This window comes from Capra hircus, chromosome 1 (assembly GCF_001704415.2).
Source record: "Capra hircus breed San Clemente chromosome 1, ASM170441v1, whole genome shotgun sequence".
Lineage (NCBI taxonomy): Eukaryota > Metazoa > Chordata > Mammalia > Artiodactyla > Bovidae > Capra > Capra hircus.
This window is the reverse complement of record NC_030808.1, coordinates 101,030,633-101,055,082: the sequence shown is the minus strand read 5'-3', so window position 1 is coordinate 101,055,082 and position 24,450 is coordinate 101,030,633. Positions and strand designations below refer to the sequence as shown.

General features: G+C 33.6%; 1 protein-coding gene across 1 annotated transcript in view; it reads right to left on the bottom strand.

The window, feature by feature from the left end:
• Window positions 1-23,655, bottom strand: part of BCHE (butyrylcholinesterase) — a 79,510-nt gene extending 55,855 nt beyond the window's left edge. Inside the window, exons 1-2 of the mRNA XM_005675363.2 lie at window positions 23,514-23,655; window positions 15,612-17,136 (exon numbers count right to left, since the gene is read on the bottom strand). Coding sequence (XP_005675420.1) covers window positions 15,612-17,136; window positions 23,514-23,628 — 1,640 coding nt within the window. The 5' untranslated portion in view covers window positions 23,629-23,655. The remainder of the gene's footprint in view (window positions 1-15,611; window positions 17,137-23,513) is intronic.

Genomic DNA, 24,450 nt, shown 5'->3' with positions numbered 1-24,450 from the left:
TCAAAATTCTCCAAGCCAGGCTTCAGCAATATATGAAACAGAAATTTCCAGATGTTCAAGCTGGATTTAGAAAAGGCAGAGGAACCAGAGATCAAACTGCCAACATCTGTTGGATCAACAACAACAAAAAAAGAGCATTCCAGAAAAACGTCTATTTCTGGTTTATGACAATGCCAAAGCCTTTGACTGTGTGAATCACAACAAACTGGAAAATTCTTCTAGAGATGGGAATACCAGACCACCTGACCTTCCTCTTGAGCAATCTGTATGCAGGTCAGGAAGCAACACTTAGACTCGAGTTAAAACAACAGACTGGTTCCAAATAGGGAAAGGAGTACGTCAAGGCTGTATATTGTCACCCTGCTTATTTAACTTATATGCAGAGTACATCATGAGAAACGCTGGACTGGATGAAGCACAAGCTGGAATCAAGATTGCCAGGAGAAAAATCAATAACCTCAGATATGCAGATGACACCACCCTTATGGCAGAAAGTGAAGAAGAACTAAAGAGCCTCTTGATGAAAGTGAAAGAGGAGAGTGAAAAGTTTGCTTAAAACTCAACGTTCAGAAAACTAAGATCATGGCATCTGGTCCCATCAGTTCATGGCAAATAGATGGGGAAACAACGGAAACAGTGACAGACTTTATTTTTGGTGTCTCCAAAATCACTGCAGATAGTGACTGCAGCCATGAAATTAAAAGATATTTGCTCCTTGGAAGAAAAGTTATGACCAACCTAGATGGCATATTAAATAGCAGAGACATTACTTTGCCTACAAAGGTCCATCTAGTCAAGGCTATGGTTTTTCCAGTGGTCATGTATGGATGTGAGAGTTGGACTCAAAGAAAATTGAGTGCTGAAGAATTGACACTTTTGAACTGTGGTGTTGGAGAAGACTCTTGAGAGTCCCTTGGACTGCAAGGAGATCCAACCAGTCCATCCTAAAGAAAATTAATCCTGAATATTTATTGGAAGAACTGATGCTGAAGCTGAAACTTAATACTTTGGTGCCCTGATGCAAAGAACTGACTCATTTGAAAAGACCCTGATGCTGGGAAAGATTGAAGGTGGGAGGAGAAGGGCATGACAGAGATGTTGGATGGCATCACCAACTCAATGGACATAAGTTTAAGTAAACTCCGGGAGTTGGTGATGGACAGGGAATCCTGGCGTGCTGCAGTCCATGGGGTCTCAAAGCGTCGGACACAACTGAGTGACTGAACTGAACTGAACTGAACTGAGCTCCCTGGGCAGAATGTGGGTCTCATGCCACCTTGTTTTATTGTCTGGGGGCATGTCTCATGCTTTTGTTGAATGGCTTTTTTTGCTAAGCATGCTTGCTTGGTTTTGTGGTTAAGCAAATCCACTTTCTTGAGTAATCATTAAATTTTAGGGGTCTCATATATTTTCTATTTATAATACCCTAGTGATATTAACTATTTAGTAACTTTCTTCATCCCTTGTCTCTGTCCTTATCATTAGCAGTTAATAAATTAACTGTTATTATTAACATGAATATTACAATATACTTAAATTTATTAATCCAAATAACTACTTGGTCAGTACCTTCTTAAGAATATCCAGACTATAACAGTAGGCTAAGTTATTATTATGTATAGGTCATATGTGAGGCATATTCCTTAGGGGCTCAGTTACTTTTATTGTAACCACATTAATTTTGACAAAGAAAATTTTCCTAATAGATATTGTATAATTCTTCCCTGAATGTTAAAGGACACATTAATGAAAGCATTACACAATTTTTTTTTTTTTGGTATAAAGGCTAATATTTTGTCACTAGTTACAGGCACTTACATACCAGAGGTTATAGGCTCCCCAACCTGACAGATGTTGGTCTGACTTAGTCTGTGACCTCTTAGTTTTGTTGTAAAGTTGCTTGCTTCCTGCCTTAGCTCTCAGAAATCTGCTGCTTTTGATTTGTCTCTCATCTTAAAAGATGAAGAAATAATTCTTCCAGAATTTAGGGCACATTATAAGTCCATAGGTTCTAAAGAATGAAATGCAATCTTTTCTGTGGAATAAATATCAAATAAGTATTTAATGACAGCCTTTTTTTCTGGATGTTCAGAATATTTGGGTTGTGGTTTTATTTTCACTTTGCTTCCCATCTCTTGAGAACCTTAATTTGTGTTCTGCAAAATCCAAGTTACTGACAGCCTGATTTCTATCCAAAGGGTATGCATTGCATTTAACTGCATTGTTTTCTCAGCAGAAAATAAATAAAAGAGTAAAATTAGGTAGATGGTTATGATGCTGACATAAAACAAAATTAGTCACATTAATCACTATACCATTCCATCAACACACAAACATGTTGCAATATTTACCACAAAAAAAAGCAAAAACAATCAAAAACCCTCCTGTTCGCTCTTATTCTCATATCCCCAGATTCAGTTCCCCTTAAGAGTAAAGTTCTTAAAAAAGATGAGTCAAGTTTCAATTTCTAATCATTTTCCTCTCATTGTTTTTTGGCTTTCCACTAAGACTTTAGTTTCTATGTTTTCATCAAAACATCAGGTATCTTTGTCACTCACCAATAACCTCCATAATTCCAAACCCACAAGCCTATATATACAGTTTCATATAGTTTCCCTTATACTTATCCTATGTTTGATGCGGATATCTATACCCTCCTTGAAATTCTTTCTTTATTGGTCTTGGGAGATATCTTGTTCTCCTAGTTGTCTGTCTGACTCATTGGCTACTCATTCCCTCTGATGGTTACTCTTTTCCTCCAAATCTCTGAAGAGCTCAGATATCTGCCTCCATAAATGATATAATTCGGCAGCTCTAAATATCATTTTAATACTATTATGTACAAAGTTTAGATCTCTAACTTCTACTGTTCCCTTGAATTTCAGACTTCAGTGTCAGAATAGCTTTTTTTTTTTTTCTTCAGGTGTCTACAGAATAGGCACCTTAAATTTAAAATGTTTAAATCAGCACTTTTGATCACACAATCTCAACCACTATCCTACACAGTCATCCCTATCTCACAAAACAGCAGTTCTGTTCTTCTAGTGACTCAGATCGAAAACCTTGGTTCATCCTCTTCTCCACTTGTTCTCTCATATGCACATCCAGTCAGCAAATCCTATCAGATCTTTGAAAATATGTCCTGACAGTCCTTCCCAGTTATACTCAATTCAAGACATCACCTGGGTTGTTCTAATAGGACTCCCCTAGCTCCTCTCTCTGCTTCACCTTATTTACCTACCAGTCAGAGAGATGCTTATAAAGTTTCAGTCAACTTATGCCACTCAATTGCCCCAAATGTCCCATGGCTTATCATTTCATTCAGAGTAGATTCCAGAAAACCAGTCTAAGCACCAAATCTTATGTATCTTGATCCTCTGTACTTCTCGGACTTTGCCTTTCACCACTTACCTTCACATAGACTTGCTTTCCAGCTTTTTCTATGTTAGCTTGTGTCTGTGTTCAGTCACTCAGCCATGTCTCTTTGTGACCCCACGGACTGTAGCCCACCAGGCTCCTTTGTCTGTGAAATTTTCTAGGCAAGAATATGGAGGGGTTGCCATTTCCTGCTCCAGGGAATCTTCCCAACCCAGAGACTGAACCTGTGTCTCTGGCATCTCCTGCATTGGACCAGTAGATGCATTACTGAGCCACCTGGGAATTGCAACATCCTAAATATTTCAGTCTTAGGGCATGTCCTTGCTGCTTTTTCTCTGGAGAAAATTTATTCCCAAGATACTGACATCACATTTTTCTCCTGGAAATCCACATGATTAACTCTGTCATTTCACTCTAATATAACTTTGTGAGAGACTTTTCATGGCAATCCTACAAATATCATCACATTCCATTCACATCAGGCTCTAGGTCCCTAATTATGCTTAATATTTTTTCAGAACTCTGGTCAATATAAAATTTTATTATATATTTGTCCTTCTATTATTTTTTTTCCGTGTGCATTTGAAATCATCAATGATGCACTCAAAAGAGAGATTGAGATAGCTGTTCAGATTTGAGAAATGAAGCCATTTTTCTTCTGCTTTCACAATGGTCAGTTTAATTCTTGCTAGCTCATTAAGGTACACGGTTTTTGCTTTTTTTTTTAATCTAAAATGAAATGTATATCTCTAAATAAGCTTGATAATTTTATTTTCTTATTATTCCTTCAGGGAACTTAGGGATTCTTTGATTCCAACAATCAATTTGTAGAATTAGGTAGTTCCTTCTCACATTCTGACTTTTTAAAATGGAGTTTCTTTTAGCTTCATGTCTTTATCATTTTCATCTTTATGATCTGTGTTTAATAGATTCATATTTTAACTATAAGGAGTCAAAGATTTCTATGAATAACAAAGAGGTATAAAGGGGTCATCAAACATAGTGTGTGGATGGAGCTCAGTTATGTCTGACTCTTTGCAACTCCATGGACCCATCAGGCTCCCCTCTCCATGGATTTTCTGGGCAAAAATACTGGACTGGGTTGCCATTTCCCTCTTCAGGGAATCTTTCTGACCCAGGCCACTTCTCTTGCATTTCCTGCATTGGCATATGCATTCTTTACCACTGCACCATCTGGGCTTTCCTGGATGCATTGGTAGTTATCAAAGTCTCCAAACTAGTTAAAGTTATTTGTATGGCCCCTGAAGGTAGAAACTTTCTCTGGGATTTTTTTTTTTTTCCTCTCCAATGTTTTGCTTTTCCTTTCTTTCTTTCCTTGGGTATATTTTGATGACTACTGATTTCGTATCACCTAAGTAATACTTGGTTCATATAAGCTTTCAGATATGTTAATATTTGTTGAATGACTAAGTGGAAGAATGAATAAACCAATCAACATAATGACCTATCTAAACAAACAATATTGTGATTAGTAGGTCTATAAAAGATGCAAACTTTGATTATAAGGAGTTTCATAAAATGTGTAATTTTTCCTATTTCCATAAACACAAAACCAGCAAAAGCATGTTTGACATTATGGTTTTTAAGAAAAATATGAAATTCTAACACTTTTGATATAATTGTGTTATTGTTTTATAATGGTTTATCAGATAAAAATATAATTTATAACTAGTATTTTTAAATCTAGTCATAAGACAGATATTATTATGTATCAATTCATAAAGAATGAAACATCAAAAGTAATTAAATTTAATTTGCATAAGATAAAGATTAAATTGCTTTTATATAACAGAGGTCTGTGGAAAAGTTAATATTAACATTTCATTTATAAAAAACTACAGATTATCTCATCAGGTTAATAGTATTTATCATGTTAATATGAAGGTGTCCAAGAGAGCTATTAACATGCTGAAAATTTAAGAGAGTGGAGTTATGCTTGTTAACTCTGATCTTGAGTGTTAATGACTTGGGAGAAAAACTGCACCAAGAATAATTTCTTGGAACTTATCAGTCTAACCAAACACATTTTAATAATTTCTGATTTGGGAACAGTCAGAAAAATATAGTATTTTAAACAACAAAATATTTAAAGCCACATTTTGTTTTTTTTGAAGTTGTTATTTTCTATCTGACATATCCTTTGAAGTACTGCATTTATATGTACATTCCTGAAAATATGATTTTGACTTTTTTAAAAATGATTAATTCTAATTTCAGATTGAATTTAAGATTTACAGGCAGATTGAATGTTATAATTTTTACAAATACACAAAAATTTTGGGCAAACTCAGAGAACAAATCACATTCATCTATTTCTAAGTAAATTGATCCTATAACATAAATATGATTTTCCATGTTTTAATGAGCTCCCTTAAAATACTACAGTACTTCAAAACACTTAGTCAAACATTTTTGTAGATGTAGCAGCTCTTTGGGGATTCTGGTTTCTCCTTTTCATTCCACTGTCACTGATGGCAAAATATGACTGCACTCTGAACAGTTTGCACGTCATCTTATGTACATTTTAAGTTGTCATGCGACATAATTCTTCCTTTTCAAATAGGTTACACTAACGCAAAAATGGGCTTCCCTTGTGGCTCAGCTGGTAAAGAATTCGCCTGCAATGTGGCAGACCTGGGTTTGATCCCTGGGTTGGGAAGATCACCTGGAGAAGGGAAAGGCTACCCACTCCAGTATTCTGGCTTGGAGAATTACATGGAATACACAGTCCATGGGTCACAAAGAGTCAGACATGACTGAGTGACCTTCACCTAATGCATATATATGTATATATATTTCACCTACATATATAATATATTTGTTAAACTAAGGTATTTTTAGAAATATTGCAGACAACATTTATTGTTTTATTCCCAACTAATTCCTCAACTAATTCCTAAGGGGGAGAAAAGTATTTGAAGTGATACAACATTGATGCGTTCATGATAACAATAAAATAAATCCCAAAGGATCTGAACCCTGACCTCTTTGTAAAGTCTTCAAAATGTTTCAGTTAAGTTAATTACGATAAGGCACCACAAATAATTACAGAACTGGAGGGCAAGGACTTTTTCTCTCACTCTGGAAGCCACATGAACTATTATCTGTCAAAAAATCTAATTACAAGCCTGATAATAATTGGACTAGATGGCCAGATGAGTCTATCACAAACTTAAGCTTGTCTGTGCATGTCATGATGTTTAATTTTAGTTTATTCTCTGTCCTTACCTCTGTAACATTATCCAGGCAAGTATCAGCATGCTAACATGTTAAAATTATAACTTTGTAACCAAATGCATTTTGTAAGCCTATTTAATGACTGCTTTCAATAATTCATGGTGAAGGCAGCCTGGTGAATGGATAATAGAAGGAAATGAAAGTTAATAGTCTTGAGTCACAGTTAATCTTTGTTCTGTCACCTATTAGCTCCAATTCACTATTCTTCTATGGACCACATTCTTCTCATCAGAAAATGTTAGATAATGTCATCATTTCAACATTTCATTCTAATAATAGCATAAATGTATTTCATACCTTGTCAGTTTAATCGTACTGTCCACTTTAAAACTATCTTCAACTGCTACCCTTTTAGTATATTTAAGAAATCGCTTCTCAAGAGGTATATTGTAATTAAGTCCTAGAGTATTTATTTCAAGTTGAAAAATATAATAAAAATAAACTCAAGTGTAATTTTAAAATTAATTTCTTGGTGACAGGATATGAACTCTATCAAATGAGAACAGATACACGCTAAATCTCTATACAAAGAATTAGAATAAAGGGGCACCAGTTCTCCACTAACATTTTCTTTTTAACTTTTCTTCAGTTTTTCTATTACCTTTTAAAAATATAAAATGATTCCACGAGATGAGAAAGAGAACATACAAAGAAAACAGATTTGTTTGAAAATTAACTGGAATTGAAGTGTTGTTTCAATTACTTTATTTCTTGTGTCATATATATGTAAACACAAGAGAAATACACCTATTAAAAACTAAATATTATTAAATCAACTTTATATAAATATTAGAAAATAAGAATATTCCTACTAGTATAAGGAAGTTATGGAAGTACATGTGTAATACCCATCTTATATATATCTGGAATACAGCTATAAAGTTCATTATTTTAGAAATCTGGCAAATCTGTAAATTTCTGATGGTTGTAATTACAATTTAGTACACAGAGGCAAGCCTATTTTAAATTCTGACAATTATTCAAAATAATCTTATGCACTAAGAAATTATGACTCAGCATTCATTTAATCTCACCTGCTTTCCAGGACAAATGTCATGAACTGTTCATATTTATTTTATACAGATCAGTAAACCAGGGGACTGAAAGTTTAGTAATATATTTTCATTCCTATGTAAAAAAGTTTAAGGAAATAAATAGTAAATAAATAAGACACATGAGGATAACATCAGTATACTGCTGTGATATTACTAAAAATACTTTGCTAAGTAACTTTTTGGTTTCATGACATCAAAATAGGACAAAAAGTATTTGTGTCATACCATTTATTTCTGGAAAAAAAGTATTAGGAAACATTAACCAATTTAGAGGATCCTGAATAAACAAATTCTCACCAAAGAGACAGAAGAAACTTAATTGCCTCAATTTTGTAGTTTACCTTTATTTGTTTGAAAACTTGACTAATGCTAAGCCAGGAAGTTAAACAATTGTACATTTGGGGGAGGAAGTCAAGTTTAAACTTGGATAAGAATAGATTGAAGTAGTTTATGCTTGGTAGGGGAAAAAGAATTTTTTTAATGAAATAGAGGAATGCAGTTTCCTGTCAATGATAAGGTTTATTTCAACGTGTCAATAAGGGAGGTATATTTATAACCTTTTTTTCAGATAGGAAAACACAGTAAAGGATGTTAAGTAACTTGACTGAGGTTATACACAAAGGATCCCTAGTAAGATTAACACTGGACACATCAGGGCTATCACTTATGATGGGGAAGGCTATGTAACTGCACTGTGAATAGCTCTACTTGAGGCTGTGCCCTGGAGGAATTCTGAAAATAGCACCCAGAGAGAACACAGTAAACAAATGATGCTCTGCAGCAGCAGGAGGCAATAGGAGGGGTCCAGGAATACGACTGAAGCGACTTAGCAGCAGCAGCAGCAGCAGAAATAACGATCCTCTATCTGACGTTATACTACTAATTGTATTTTGGCTTATATTCTTCCTTTAGCTGTTCTGGTCTGTTTGACAAATCAAGTTTGATTTCCCCAATTTCCTGTATCACTGAAGTAGTGCTGAAGATACATCATTAAGTGCTGGTTAATCTAATCTATTGGTCATCAAGGTATTGACTAGATGAATAACTGATGGATATATATATGTTATATTGACATTTTAATGTCTCCTATTATAGGATACTGGGTGTGATGCACATGCCTGCTATTTGGATCTAGATTTAAATTCATTTTTAGAGACGGGATTGAGGGAAAAGCAAAAGCAAGCAAAATGCATATAGACAGTAATTCCAACTAGCTAAGGCTTAAGTTATATACATTTTATAAGGAATTTCAAATCATGCAACTAAAGATACCAAATTCAAATACTATTTAGTGCTTTCACAGGATAACATTTTCTTTATTTTTGCAAAGAAATGAAATTTTAAAAGTTTTTCTTAACCTATATCTTGGAAATTGACAAGTGTTTTTAAAGTAACTGGAAAAATGAATTTCATGGACCTGAATGAAATACATAAAGGTTAAGATTCTCTTGAAATACAAATGGGGTTGGGCTTTCATTGTCATCCATGATGGAATAATTGAAACTGGATTAACTGTCCCACCATAAACAAGTATATACTGGACCAAAAGCAAAAAAAAAAAAAAAATGACGAGTTTCAGGAACTGGATAACAGGCAACATAAGTCTATGTTATTTGAGAGAAGAGGAACTTCAAGGTGAGGCCATGTTTACTGTGGTTACTCACATGAAGATAATTGGCTGTCCAAGATGTAGGGAGCTTGAACCTAAGCAAAGTACAGTAGCTTCACTGAGGCGAAAAAACAGAAATAAGAATTCTGGGGTATTGAAGTAGCTAGAATTTTTGGGACAGGTCTCCCTAAACATCTTTGGCTGAGGCCTGGTCTGAATAGATTCAGAGCGAGAACATGAGAGGCTGGGAATAGAGAGAAGAGACTGCATGGCTGAGAGCAGAAGAGATGGGACAGCTGAAGAGTGAATAACTAGTATAATGTTGTCAACACTTTGCTTTCATCTCGTTAATATGCAGGCCAGCTGAGTGGAAGGCCATAACTTCAGAGTAAGGAGACCCAGTCTATCTCTGCCATGGTGTGTGTGTGTACTCAGTCATGCCTGGCTCTTTGCGACCCCATGGACTGCAGCCTGCCAGGCTCCTCTGTCTATGGGATTCTCCAGGCAACGAGACTGGAATGGGTTGCCGTTTCTTATTCCAGGGGATCTTCCTGACCCAGGAGATTGAACTTGCGGATCTCGCATCTCCTGCACGGGCAAGTGTATTCTTTACCACTGCACCACATTGGAAGCACTATCTCCACTCTAATAGACACAAAACAAGTAACTGTAACATCCTCAGTGAAAACAAACATTAGTTTAAGTTCTGTCAACTTAAAGGGTCTATAAAATATTTTGGACCTTTCATGGATTCACTCAAAATATAAAACCAAGTCTACACATGCTTCAGACAAATTGAAGTATATACACATCCCTTAATTGAACTGTTCGGTAAAATTAAAAACAAACAACCATCATTCAGTGGAAGCATATATTCTTCAGAGAAGGCTAAAATAATATAGAATTTCTGTTGTATCATCCATAAAGTCTAGTACAAATGTAAAAATTTCTAGACATGCAATAAAATAGGAAAACAGTACATGAAACCATCAACTAGATATTGAATGAACAACTTAAAGCAGCTATTTTAAATATGTTCAGGAACTTAAAGAATAATATCTAAATAGAAAACAGGAAGGAACTCAGCAAAATAATGAAACTACTGAAAAAATTAAATCTGAAAACTAAAATAAGTGAAATAAAAAATTCATTGGTTACCTTCAATCACAGATTGGAGATAATAGAAAAAGTCATTGAGCTTATAGAGAAAATTTTAAAATGTATCTAATTTGGAAATGTGCAGAAAAGGCAACAGAAGCTTAGTAACCTGTGGGACAAAATTTATAATCTAGTGCATGTATAATTGGAGTTCTAGAAGGAGATGAGAGTAAGAATGGGGCATAAATAATATTTGATGGAATACTGATACAAATTTTCTCAAATGTGATATTAAAAATTACTGAGAAAAAGCTTAGCAAACATCAGACAAAAACAAAATAAGACAAAATCCCTAGACAAAGAAATCATTCTTGGAAATACCATGGATAAACAATTGAAACCAAAGATAAAGAGGAAATTTTGAAATCAACCAGAGGAAAAAATTTTTTACATTGTATAGAGAAGACAATCATACAAATAAAAGTTCACTTTACATCAGAACTGAAGAGACAAGAATATAATGGAACATATCTTTAAACTGATGAAAGAAAAAGAAAAAAAATATTAAACCAGAAATCTATCTTTTAAAAAAATCATTCAATTGAAGGAAAATAAAGGTATCTCCAGATTTTAAAAAAAAAAAAAATGCTGAGAGGATCTGTAACTATTCAAACTGCCAATGAGAAATTCTAAAGGATGTTTTTTAGCACAAAGGAAAACAATTTCAGATGACAATTAGAATCCATAGGAAGGATCAAGAATACTGGAAATGGTATATGCCCGTGGAAATTTCCAGGCAAGAATCCTGGAGTGGATTGCCGTTTCATTCTCCAAATCTCCCCAACCAAGTGATGGAATAAAGGTCTTCTAAACTGCAGGTAGATTCTTTACCATCTAAGCCACCAGGGAAACCCCACTAAAGACACAAGTAAACATAAAAGACTCTGCTTTTTATTTTATGAATTTACATTAATATAACTTGTAAAAAACAAATACAATTTAAAGAGATATTTTATATTATACATTGCATAAACATAGGGAAATATAAAAATGAGGAGAGTACATGAAACTTTATTGTTAATTTCTTACAGTTGTGAAGTAATTAAGAGTGAAATGGAAAATAGGAAGCATGAATTGTTCAGAAAGTGCGAAATGTCAGCAAAGTAGGTCAGTATTAACTTTAAGTAGATAGTTATAAGTGAAACAATTTTAGTATTAAAACAAACACTGGGGAAAAAATTAAAGACAAACAGCTGCTGCTGCTGCTGCTAAGTCGCTTAAGTCATGTCCGACTGTGTGCGACCTGATAGACGGAAGCCCACCAGGCTCCTCCGTCCCTGGGATTCTCCAGGCAGGAACACTGGAGTGGATTGCCATTTCCTTCCCCAGTGCAGGAAAGTGAAAAGTGAAAGTTAAGTCTCTCAGTCGTGCCCGACTCGTAGTCACCCCATGGACCGCAGCCCATCAGCCTTCTCCGTCCATGGGATTTTACAGGCAAGAGTATTGGAGTGGGTTGCCATTACCTTCTCCATAAAGACAAACTAAACATCCATAAAAAAAAAAAAAAAATACAATAGCGTAAACATTAAAGAAAGAGTTGCAAAGGAGCAATAAGAAGGATGGATTAAAAATAGCAAGATGGTAGATTTAAACAAAACACATTGATAATTATACTAAATGCCAATTGGGTTAATCATGCTAAATCTAAGAAAGGTTTCTTTCTCTCTTTTTTTTTTTAAATTAGGTGAGCTAGAGTAAAAGGATGGAACAAAATATATTGTGCAAACATAGCATGAGAAACTTGATGTATCTATCTTAATATTAGGCAAAGACAATTTCAGGACAGAGACATTTCAAAATGATAAAAGTCAACTAATCAGGAATACATAATCCTAAATGTGCACAGAATTAATAATACAAATTTAAAATAGTAAAAGGAAAATTAGTAGAATTAAGTGGAGAAATAAACAGAGTCACAATTATAGTGAAAGATGTTAATACCCTTCTCGAAGTATTTAAAATAAGTAGACAAAAATATTAGAATACCTGAGAAACCATGGACTAATTGAACATATCATACCAAAAGAACATGCATTCTTTTCAAGAGCACATAAAGTAATCACCCATATGAATCATATTCTGGGTCATAAAATAATTCTCAATATATTTCAAACTGGAAAATCTTGAGTAGAGTCTCTAACTAGAACTGAATTAAATTAAAAAGCCACAACAAACTATCTAGAAATTATCCAAATAGCTAAAAGTTAAATAAAAGACTACTAAACAACCCATTGGGAAAATAAAATATCACAAAGAAAATTTCAAAATTATTTTGAACTTAGTCCTAATAAGAAATATAATGTATACTAAACATTCTTTAAGGAGAAAAATTCATTAAAACATTTTATGAACCATGTACTTGAAAATTCACTTTCCTGAATGATAATTACAATTCTTATTTCTACCTTTTACTTTCTTTATGTGTGATTTTGGGGTTATATGGGAGTAAAAATCTGCTGTTTCCCAATCTAGGCATTACTGACATTTGGAATGAATAATTTGTTGCTGGGGGACTATCCTGAGCATTGTAAGAAGTTTGGCAGCATCCCTGGCCTCTATATAGCTAGTAGCCCACCCCAGTTCCAGAAGTGATACTCAAAAATAATTCCAGATATTGCTAAATGTCCTTGGTACTGGGAGTGGAGGCAAACCAAGGGGGAGCATCTCCCTGAGAAGAGAACATCAAACATCATGTTTGTGGGCAAATGAATGTGAGTGAATTTCCAAACCTGACACTTAAACCAAATTTGTTATCATGGAGTTTATTTAATCATTCTAAGCTTCTATATTTATTACATAGGTATACTTTGAAAAAATATAGTGCACACCAGGAGATTAACATTATGTTTGCCATCAAGTCAAATCTCAACACATATGATATATTATTATCTCTGTCTAACTGTGTAAGCATGGACTATAAAGAAACTCACTGGTTAAAATGGTATCTTGCTGAGTGGTATCTACAGCTGAACTACATTAAAAAGTTTAATCTTTATGGTTTTAATCTTGTTCATATGAATTTACTATTATAATCAAAATTTGTCAACATTCATTTATTTCCTATTAAAATATGCTAATCATATAAGTAAATTAGGATATACAATCTTTTATTCTATTAAGTATCAAATATTCTCTTCTTTAACCTGTTGCACTCATTTTCCATAGATATGACCATTACTTCACCTGGTTCTCAGTGTTCTCCATTGTGAAATAAGAAAATATATATTTCTTGATGATTTAAACATGTAAGATATAAAGTCTTTTAAAAATTATAGGCATCAATAATTTGAAGAAATATTGATGTTTCCCTTAAATTCCCTTAATAGTCCCCTTAAAATATTTATAATTTCTAGAATTGTCAGACAGAATTAAACACATACTCAAGTGATTTAATGTGGATTAAAGCCTTGAGGGAGAGAACAGAATGAAATATACATAATTATAAAGCAGCTCTAGAAATAAGATGTTCCTTGTTAAGCAGAAATTTAGGCTGATGTTGAGAAGGTGTAACATATTGTACAGCTACAGATAATAGCTTACATATCTTAAAAAAAAAAGTTTAACTTGTTCTTACTGAATCTAAATATTTGTTAAGTGGAACATACAGCAATGTCAGTACTTCAATAAGTATACAATAAAACCATAACTTCTCTTTCAAGAAGTTAGTTCTTAGTCTAGTTTAGGAGGCTCGGAATACAATGAAAGATAGCATTTAGATACATGACTGTCAATGGTTTCTCTGAGAGTGTAAAACAGGTCTGAAGCAATTACTACTTTTAGAATTAAAGATACTCTGTATGAAACATGTAATTGGTCAAAACTTAACACAATAGTAGGACTTGTATCATTACAAAGGAGAGAGGTAAATTTTCTAAACAGGGTACACAGCAAGAACAGGCTCTAAGGTGTAGTTAAACTTGAAATCTTTGATATTCATGAGATATCTCCTCTACCAAGGAAACAGGTACTGAGAACGGGTTGTAGCAAGGTTACAGAAGCATCTTAATGCCAGATGGAAGAGTTTTAGCCTTATATACAGTGAATAAGTGTCAAAACATTTTGAGAGGAATTATAAAATACAGGTACTTTGTAGAAAAATACCAATAATAACATGAAGCATCAACATAATGAATTCTAAATGGAGGATGGAAAAGAAAACCAGAAAGAAAATCATTCCCAAAATTCTTTTTGATTATAAAGATAGGATGACAGATTGGATTAATGCATCAATCAGTTTGTGAGTTTCTGTAAGCATTTCTCAAAAAAAGAGATGCCCCAATTTTTATTTTTTTGATTAAACTCACTGATACAAACTGTTTCAGTGTATAAAATTTAATTTGAGGTTACACACTATTACAAAATCCTTATTTTTTATACACATGAAGTATTTAAAAATAGAAAATATATTGATATTAAAAGAGCATTTTTCTCTGACTATTGAAGAGATAATATCACAATATTTGTAACATATGAGGAAAAATATGTTCTTTTGTAGCATCTCTTATTATGTAATGTCACCCTTGTGACTACTCAAGTATAAAAATGCTTAGCTAAACAAGATGAGCCTTGCAACTCTTGTTCAACAAAGGTTATCTAAAACCTCTGAACAAACATATTAAGGAATAAAAAAAATTGATAAAGTGTCAAATTCTGTATTATGAGTAATGTGAGGGCCAACCCTAACACCATCCTGCCCTTTGATTTTCCTGTGATAGTATGTCTTTCTTTGTGCATCAGGTAACAGTATGCCACTGCTTAAGAGCACGAGCAAAAGAAAGATATTCCTGCTCCTTCTTAAACATGTGAACGCTGTGAACCTTTACGCTGAAAAATACTTGACAAGGTGGACATCTTGTTTGCAAGGTGGACATCTAGTTCCATACAAACTTTGGCGAACGTTGTTAAAGTACTTTATGCTGCTATGGAAATGAAATCAGAAAATATTTTTCATAAAAGTTCTTTGATTATTTCTTTTAAGCACTCTGATGCAAGGAACTGAAATTTACTACATAATGAAAAACAAAACCAGCTTAAAGTGTGAAGAGAATAAATAATCAAAATGCTTCTGTACCTTGAATGAAGTCTACACAGGGGACCATGCAAAGCTAAGCAAAACAAAACAAACAAGAACAATTACAAAAATTGGCACTTACCCATATTTTGCAAAATTTGCCCAGCGTTTCATAATGGATCTACTAAAAATTTCCTCAGCTTTTGTGTAATTAACTCTTCTTTCCAGTGGTAAACCAAAGACAAATTCGATCTCATAACCATGCATCACTCCCATCCATTCTGGCCAAGGGAGTTTGGAGGATCGGTGCTCAAAATAGTAGAAAAATGCATTGTTTCCCATATCTGAGAACTTTTTGGTGAACTCCAAAGCAGGACATATGATATTATAATCGCCAACAACATCATCCAAGGCCTCTCGGTAGTTTTCAGCTCTCTGATCATCTAACCAGTCCATGTAGTGGAAAAGGATCGATTCCTTTCCAAACTCACTCACTCCTGGAAAAAATATTTTTAAACCTTCTTGAAATTCCTTTCTAGTTATAATACTGTTGTTATCTTTGCTGAAACCAGGAGCACCATATACTAAAAATGCTGTCCCTTCATCTTTATTAACACCCACCAAGATCTGGGTTTTTTTGAACTGTCCAAGTTGGAGTAGTGTGTCTGGCATGTCTGTGAGAAAATCGCCATCCACAGTGGGACCAAAATTTACTGATAAGAGCGTACCATAGGGGACAACAAACACTTCATGAAGAAGAATCTCCTGGGGCTCTTTATTTCGAAGACATTTGATTATCTCAGTGTCATTTTCTCTAGAGCAACCAATAAATTTAGCTAAAGTCAATGTTCTGTTCCTAGCTTCATAAAGAGATGTCACTGCCCAAGGAGCATTAGAAGATCCACTTTGCAGAATAGCTCTGGTAAACAACGGGTGGCTTTTAGGAGAAAGTAAATGAAGGCTAACTGAAGCTGCTCCTGCACTTTCTCCAAAGAGAGTTACACTTTTAGGATTTCCACCAAAGGCTGCTATGTTTTTTTGGACCCACTGAAGAGCCAACTGTTGATCAAATAGACCCACATTCCCTGGTGCCTCAGGATTTCCTGGTAAAGCTAAGAATCCAAGGGCACCTACTCTGTAGTTCATTGAAACCACAATAACTCTTTCAACCCGTGCCAGAAACTTGCCATCATAAACATGCAAAGATGATGTTCCAGTCTGAAAACTACCACCATAGATCCATATCATTACAGTAGCATTTTTTGGTTTAGGTGTTGGAATCCACACATTCAGATATAAACAGTCTTCACTGAGGTCAGTGTTTGGGTTCCACATCTCTGATCCAAGGAAGCCTGGAAAACTTTGATCTGTGTTCTGATAACAAGAATTTGCATATTTTGTAGCATTCCAAATATCAGGCCATTTGGTCAAGGATTGTGGCCTTTTGAATCGTAGTCTACCAAGAGGTGGCTGTGCATACGGGATTCCAAGAAAGGCTGTTACTGTGCCGCCAAGTACTGGCAAGCGCATCCCCCTGACTTTGCCATTCTTGGTGGTAATTATGATGTCTTCTTCAGTGTGTGACTTCTCAAAGAGTACCCAGAGCAGAAGGAACCATAAGACAAATCTGAGGTATATGACTGTACTCCGGCTCTGCATATTGGTTTCTGCAAGAAAGGTAAGCAGGAAGTTTCAACAGCTCCATGCATCTAATGTTATATTTTACTGATGATAATTAACTAAAATTTAGCAGTTCTGATTAATCCTGTAAATTATGAAAACTAATTAATCTCTTACTGTTACAAACAAAAGAAAATGGTTGGACATATTTCAGTTTTCAATTTAGGAAAGAAATCAGTGAAATGGAAAAGGAAATAGAAATGATTTCAATTTGAAGAGATTCATTTACAAACCTCTGTAAGAAAGAGAGATTTAGTATTTTAAGGAGAAAATTTGTCCAAGGCATGTGTGTGTGTGTGTGTGTGTGTGTGTGTGTGTGTGTGTGTATGACTTTACCCAGGCATTTAGTGGCAGTCTATTTATGACAGATATAGTAGATTAAATTTCTACCTTGGTTAGAGGAAGAAATACAAACTCACATATTCTCTGGAATATATACAGTTCTAATCATGGCTGACTGGCTCTTGACAGAGCTGTGGAGTAGGTTAAGAAACTCTAAGGATCTTCAGACTTCTATTACTGTCTTTTTCTGTTTCCACAGTCCCATCTGGGGTCCTTTTTGCCTTAGTGGTTTTTTCCTCTGTACAACTATAAGCATAGTGTAAGGTCAGAAGATAATTTGGACAAGCAATTCACAAAATGTTAAGTAAAAAAATAAATACAATAGCTGCCATTAATCCTACAAATTGTGAAAACAGACAAATCTGCTACCACTATAAAGGTCTACCAGAAAAATTAGATAGAGAAGATTGTATGTATACCAGTCCTCTGGAACCGAATAACCATGAAGGATTTTTTTACCTAAATTATATTGTCAATGAAGAGACTGACTGATAATGTAATGTGTGGATGAAGAAATCAATTTAGAAGAAATTTTACACTTAGAGATGACTCAATACATGTCTTAATCTGTTAATTTATTAAAGCATATGCAACTAGGGAGGTTAAATGTGTTAACATGGTCAGATTTGCTTATATTTTGGTAGTGGACACTGAAATCAGAGGATTAAAATTGAGGAATTACTGGGAAAAGCAGGGGAAGCAACAGTAATCTTTAATACCTACCAAATCATCACTATTTGACATTTCATGAAATAATATTTATTTAATAATATGAAAAGAACATTCAGAGAAATCAAAGTTTTATTAAAAATTCATAATGCACAGTTGAGTTTCTTTTCAATAAAAAATTTAAATCACATTCTGAAACTCTAAGTGACAAAGGATAGAAAAATGTAATGCAGATATCATCTGAAAGAATTAATATCTTTAAACAACTGAGAAAAAAAAGAAAATCTGATTAAAATTGGCAAATACACTGATTCTCATCCATAAAACAATAGCAAAGTTCTATACATGTACAAAATGTTTTCTTCATTATGTTTTGAGAGTGTAATAATAAATCCAAAGTATGTGTCCAAGAAACTAATCCTGTGAGCACTGAGAATTTGTATTAGATTTTTTATTTTTTTTCTTAAATTTTAGAATGTCTTAGAAGGCAGTGATTTAAGCACTACCTATTAAGATAACTGTCTTAGATCTATGATCCTCATAGTTAATGAGCCTCATTCACCACTGCTCACAGGACAGTTAGTAACCAACAAGTATTTTTTGATCCCCCAAAATATATGAATAAACTAATCCATTGTATACACTATTTTGTTCAGTGTACAGTACTTATAGATGTATATCCATTTCTACTATCTCTGTCTCTGTCTATGATTATGGCTATGTCTATATTTATATATATTTATCTCTAATTCTACTTATATCTGCATGTTTATGCATATATATATACATACATATTTATACATAATGATTGCTATAACAGTAAGGCTTTAAGAAATCAAGCCATGAGATTTTTTATGCTCTCAATTTTGAAATAAATGACTCTGTGTTATTACCAATAAAATATACTATCAAAGCATATAATATTTTAACACTGTATATATAGTATTATGAAATTTAGATATTATAGTCAAATTAAATATATTTTTAAAATAAAAATAATAAATATAATGTCATGCTATATACTCTTGCCTGGAAAATCCCATTGACAGAGGAGCTTGGTAGGCTACGGTCCATGGGGTCGCTAAGAGTCGGACACAACTGAGTGACTTCACTTTCACTTTTCACTTTCATGCATTGGAGAAGGAAATGGCAACCCACTCCAGTGTTCTTGCCTGGAGAATCCTAGGGATGGGGGAGCCTGGTGGGCTCCATCTATGGGGTCACACAGAATCAGATATGACTGAATCGACTTAGCAGCAGCAGCAGCAACAACATGGTAATATAAAGATGCCTGTAAACTTGACACTTGAGGCTTCCCTGATGGCTCAGTGGTAAAGAATTTGCCTGCCAATTCAGGAGCCCTGGTTCGATCCCTGGGTCAAGAATATCCCCCGTAGAAGGAAATGGCAACCTACTCCAATATTCTCACCTGTGAAATCCCATGGACAGAGGAACTTGGGAGGCTACAGTCCATTGGGTCACAAAGAGTTGGACACAACTTAGTGACTAAATATCAGCAGCAGTAGCAAATTTGACTCTAATAAAATTTTATATTTCAGAGAGTTAGGAGTTTTAGAGATACTGCTAACACATACTACAATTTTATTTTTCCCCCTTGTGATAAATCCTAAGACATTTCTTCTAAATTGGAGGTAGGCATTTGGCCTAGCTCAATCAATCTCTACTGAGTCTAATAAAGATTGTATTCTTTTTGTTTGGTTTATATAAACCATATAACAGATCCGGATAATTTTTGGTTTCTGACAGTTTTCAAACTTTCATTCTATTGTTTATTAATTTTATTCCATATTGAATATAAAATTACTACCAACATATTTTGTTTTTGTATGTAATTAATAAATATGATAATTTTCATTGCATGTATTATGAAAGGCTGCTATAACATCTAAAAGGTTGTTATAACATTCCATGTCACTTAATTGATTTATATAAGTACTTGTATGCTTTTATTTATATTTTGTGCTAAGTAGAACTTAATGTTATATAATATGATTTACATGAATAATAATCTTTCTTTTTCAACAGTGAATTCTATGAGTCATCACCTTGGTATTAGTAATATAAGTACTTACACCTTGTAATTGTAAATAATGTAATTAGTAACATTCAATCATATAAGTCTGTGTTTGTAGCAAGAATGGCAATATAATTCTAATTCACCTTGGTGTTAAGCTGTTGGAGTACATTTTAAACACTATATTATTAAATCTAGGTTTTAACATGAACATATGCTTCTATTTGCATACTTATTATTAGTGTAGGCTAATGTGTTTATATTTATTTACATGTATGCTAAGTCACTTCAGTCATGTCCAACTCTTTGTGACCCTATGAATTGTAGCCTGCCAGGCTCCTCAGTCCATGGGGTTCTCCAGGCAAGAATACTAGAGTGGGTTGCCATGCCATCCTCCAGGGGATCTTCCCAACCCAGGGATTGAACTCTGGGTCTCCTGCATTGCAGGAGGATTCTTTACTGCTAAGCCACTGAAGTCCTTTATTTAAGTAAGAATAATTTTTTTTTTCATAATCTAGTATTCTCTGGTCTAAATGCTGCACTGTAGTTTTACCATTAAGAGATGTTTATGTGTTTAATATACATTATCACAAGATTAAGCAATCAAAAAGTAGACAAAAGAGATTAAAAAATGTTATTGCTCTGTATCTCTAAGTGTTTGTTAATAATTAAAGTATTCAATAAAATTTCATTTATTTCATCCTATAAATTCTGTTGCAAATTGACTACTGGTACATTAAACAATTTAAATTCTGAGAACACATAGCATGTTTATCACAAAGAATGGGGTAAATTTTCATACCAAGGACACTTGAGTAAATGAATTTAGAAATACTCAGTTTAGATCAACTAATTTATTGTAATAATATTTAATACTTTATTAAAGGCAGAAGTTTTGTTTGGAATTGCAAAAGAAAATTGATGGGAGTGGGGAAGGAGACAAACCTGGAAAATAATGAATACTATAGTGTTCCAAGTTTATCAAATGCTCCAGGATATCAAAATCTACTGGCAATTTTGGGAAATTATTCTCAATTAAAAAAAAAACTTTCAAAATCAAAAATATAAAAATTTATTTTCTTCTTTTTGTATTTTTAATTCAATTTTGAAAGTAGTATCAAAATTCCTTGACTAGTTTTAAAAGTATGCAATGGTATAAAGTATGAGTATAATAAAATTATTGGTATAAAAAGCTGTTTATTTGCTATATATTTGTCATAATTGGATATCAACCAAATTTTCTAAATAATTGGGCAGTCAAGGACTTATTAAAGGATGGTCAAGCAAAACCTGTTAATAGTTTTCACTGAATGTAGTTTTCTTGTCATTTTTAAAAAGTTTTAGTAGAATATATACTTCTATATAAAAATAAAGACTGTTAAAATGGTAAGAAAAGAGCCATCTAGATAATATGGTCTAGAACAAGGGCCACTAAAATGTAGATAGTCCAATTAAAACAACTGAGCCTTTATATCAAACCTAAAAAGCTTGTTTTGTTGTAGGCTAAGTGAAGTGGGAAATTGAGGAAGTCTGTTTATAAACTACGCCATTGTCTTCCAGGGATCCTTCAGATACCCAATAGACACTAAAAGGAGGTATAGATAGAAGACACTATATTAGGTATGAAACACAGATCTATAACTTTCCTCAAAGAGGAAAAAATTTTACAAACTTTTTATTGTGTGAATAATTTGAACATTTAATATTAGATATCTTGGGTCTTCTTGCAAAGTTCAATCTGTTCTTAGGTTGACATCTATTCATTTATAATTCTTCATTTGGAACAGTTAAATTTTGATAAGAATGAGCAGATTTGGGCAAGAAAGCGTTAAAATGAAGACAACATATAATTTAAGCATGCATTATTCATTGTTACCAAGAAATAAATCAAAGCAGAAATTAAATCTGTAAATAAGATATCATTTGCTTATACTTTAAAAGCTGAAATATAGAGTAAATCCCTATATTTTCTTTTTTTAGCTTTCTTTTTTTTTTAATCTGAAAATATGCTAACACATTTACAGGAGACTTGGAAATTACAGAACAATGTTATGTATAGTTCCACTATATATTACAAATTTTGTTTCAAATAAATATATTTAGATTTTCAGTTGGAGTTCCACCAAATATTTTCTTATAATTAAAAAATAAGGACAATAATATGTCTAGAAGAACAAAACAGAACTTTGAAAATTCAATTAGAAATATAATTTGCATCCAAAAGACCACTCTATTTCAAACACACAGAGAATTCTAAAGGTTGTCATTTAAAGTAAAAATCATTCTTTAAAACCTCATGCTTACCCTTAATAACTACATAAGTGATATATAATTATATTTATCATAGCTATGAGATAGCTCATATTATGGAAGGCATTATACAGACTAGTAACAGTAACTCCTGAGTTCATTATCATGCAATATATTCATAAAAAGTTGGAAGGGACAAGTTTTTTTTTTTTTAATTACAAATAGAAATCATAAATAGTGAAATAATTTTGTTCACATTTCAGTTCACTTTTAATCATTCATATGGTTTTATAAAAACTCAATGCTTAATCCTCTGGTGAAATAAGAATTGATATCAAAATAAAGGTAGATTTAAAAAATTGTAGGATGAGCAGAAAGTGTGCATTTGCTATTATTTCTATAATAATAAAAATAACAAATGTAAAAGACTTTTGTATAAATACACATATTAAAAAAGAGAATAAACAGGGCAAACTAGACAAAAGTTTGTAAATCAAATCAAGAAATAGATCTTTCCTTTTATACAAAACAAACTTAGACCTTTCCTTTGCAAATTGATTTTGTTAAAGTTTCAAATAGCAAAATGTTAAGTACTCTGTAAAACCAGACAATAAGAGAACTATTCATTTCAGAAAAATAGAAAGAAAAATAGAGAAAAGAAAAGAAAAATAGAGTAAGATTGGTCAAGAAACACTTGTTACTCTTTTAAGGCGACATTCACCAAACAGAGCATTTAAATGTAAAACACAGCATAAAATGTTTTCCCTTAGAGAGTGCATTAGGAACACACATTACAGTGATACTATTAACTGCTACGGTCCTTTATACAAAGTTGAACAAATTCATTATTTCCGTAAGCAGTTAAATGAACTCAGTCTGTGTTCCCTGAATAATCAGAAGATTTGATGTATGTGGCTGCTCCCTTCATCTGTCCCATTTCCAATGACTGCCTCCCACAGAGCACCAAAGGGGCACAACAAACACGTGAAGGGATCGCATTCCTCCTACAGAATGAGCTTCAGGGTAACTTCCATCTCTACAGGAAGACGTAAATTCAGAGCAACTTACCCGACTCACTGCAACAAAGATGATAAAGTTTGCAAGGAGTGGAAATCATATAATACTTCAGGGAAATGCAGTATGCAGCTGCTTCTCCAGCCTGTAAATTGGACTGCACTGACATTACAATCAACAGTTACTGACAAAGCTCGCGAGAGTTGGCAGCGGCAACTTGATCTAGAAGCGGCCGATCTTTACTTTCTGACATCTGTTCAGAGGCTAATTGTATGAATGCTGTAGTGATTCATTTACAAAAGTATTACCGGAGTCGGGTTTTACGATTGCAGGCACTCATCTAGAGTGAAGAAAAAGAAAGCTACAGAGCAGATGCTGAAATTGAACAGAAAATACACAGGGTTTTTTGTTTGTTTTTTTTAATCGTTTGTTTTCATTTTCTTTTTAAACACTACCAGAACTTTTAAGGTTTTATTCTCCTTTATGGAATCTACATTTTTCTCATGCTGATTTTGATTTAAATATATATATGTTGCTTTAAAGAAATGTTGTTGAAATTGTTGTACCTTCAATCTGTGTCAAGAACGTAGCTATGTTATTGTTTAGTCCCTCAGTTGGGTCCTACTCACTTTTGCCACCCCATGGACTGTAGGCTGCCAAGCCCCTCTGTCTATGGGATACTCCAGGCAAGAGTTCTGGGGTTGGTTGCCATTTCCTTCTTCACATATAAGTTATAAAGGAGTGTAAAAAATTAAATAGGAAACTAATTATTCTATAGATAAAACTATGAAAATCAAAAGACTAGTTTTATCAGTGAATGAATGTGATATTGTTGTAGCCACACATTCCGGGAAACAAACTCACTCAGAAGGACAATGCAGATAGTGGAGTGCAGTTTATTACACCGGCGGGCCCAAAGCAGAGTTTCCTCTTAGCCAAGCACCCTGACCAGTTTTTCTGAACTTTATATACCCTAAGTGTACGTGCCCAT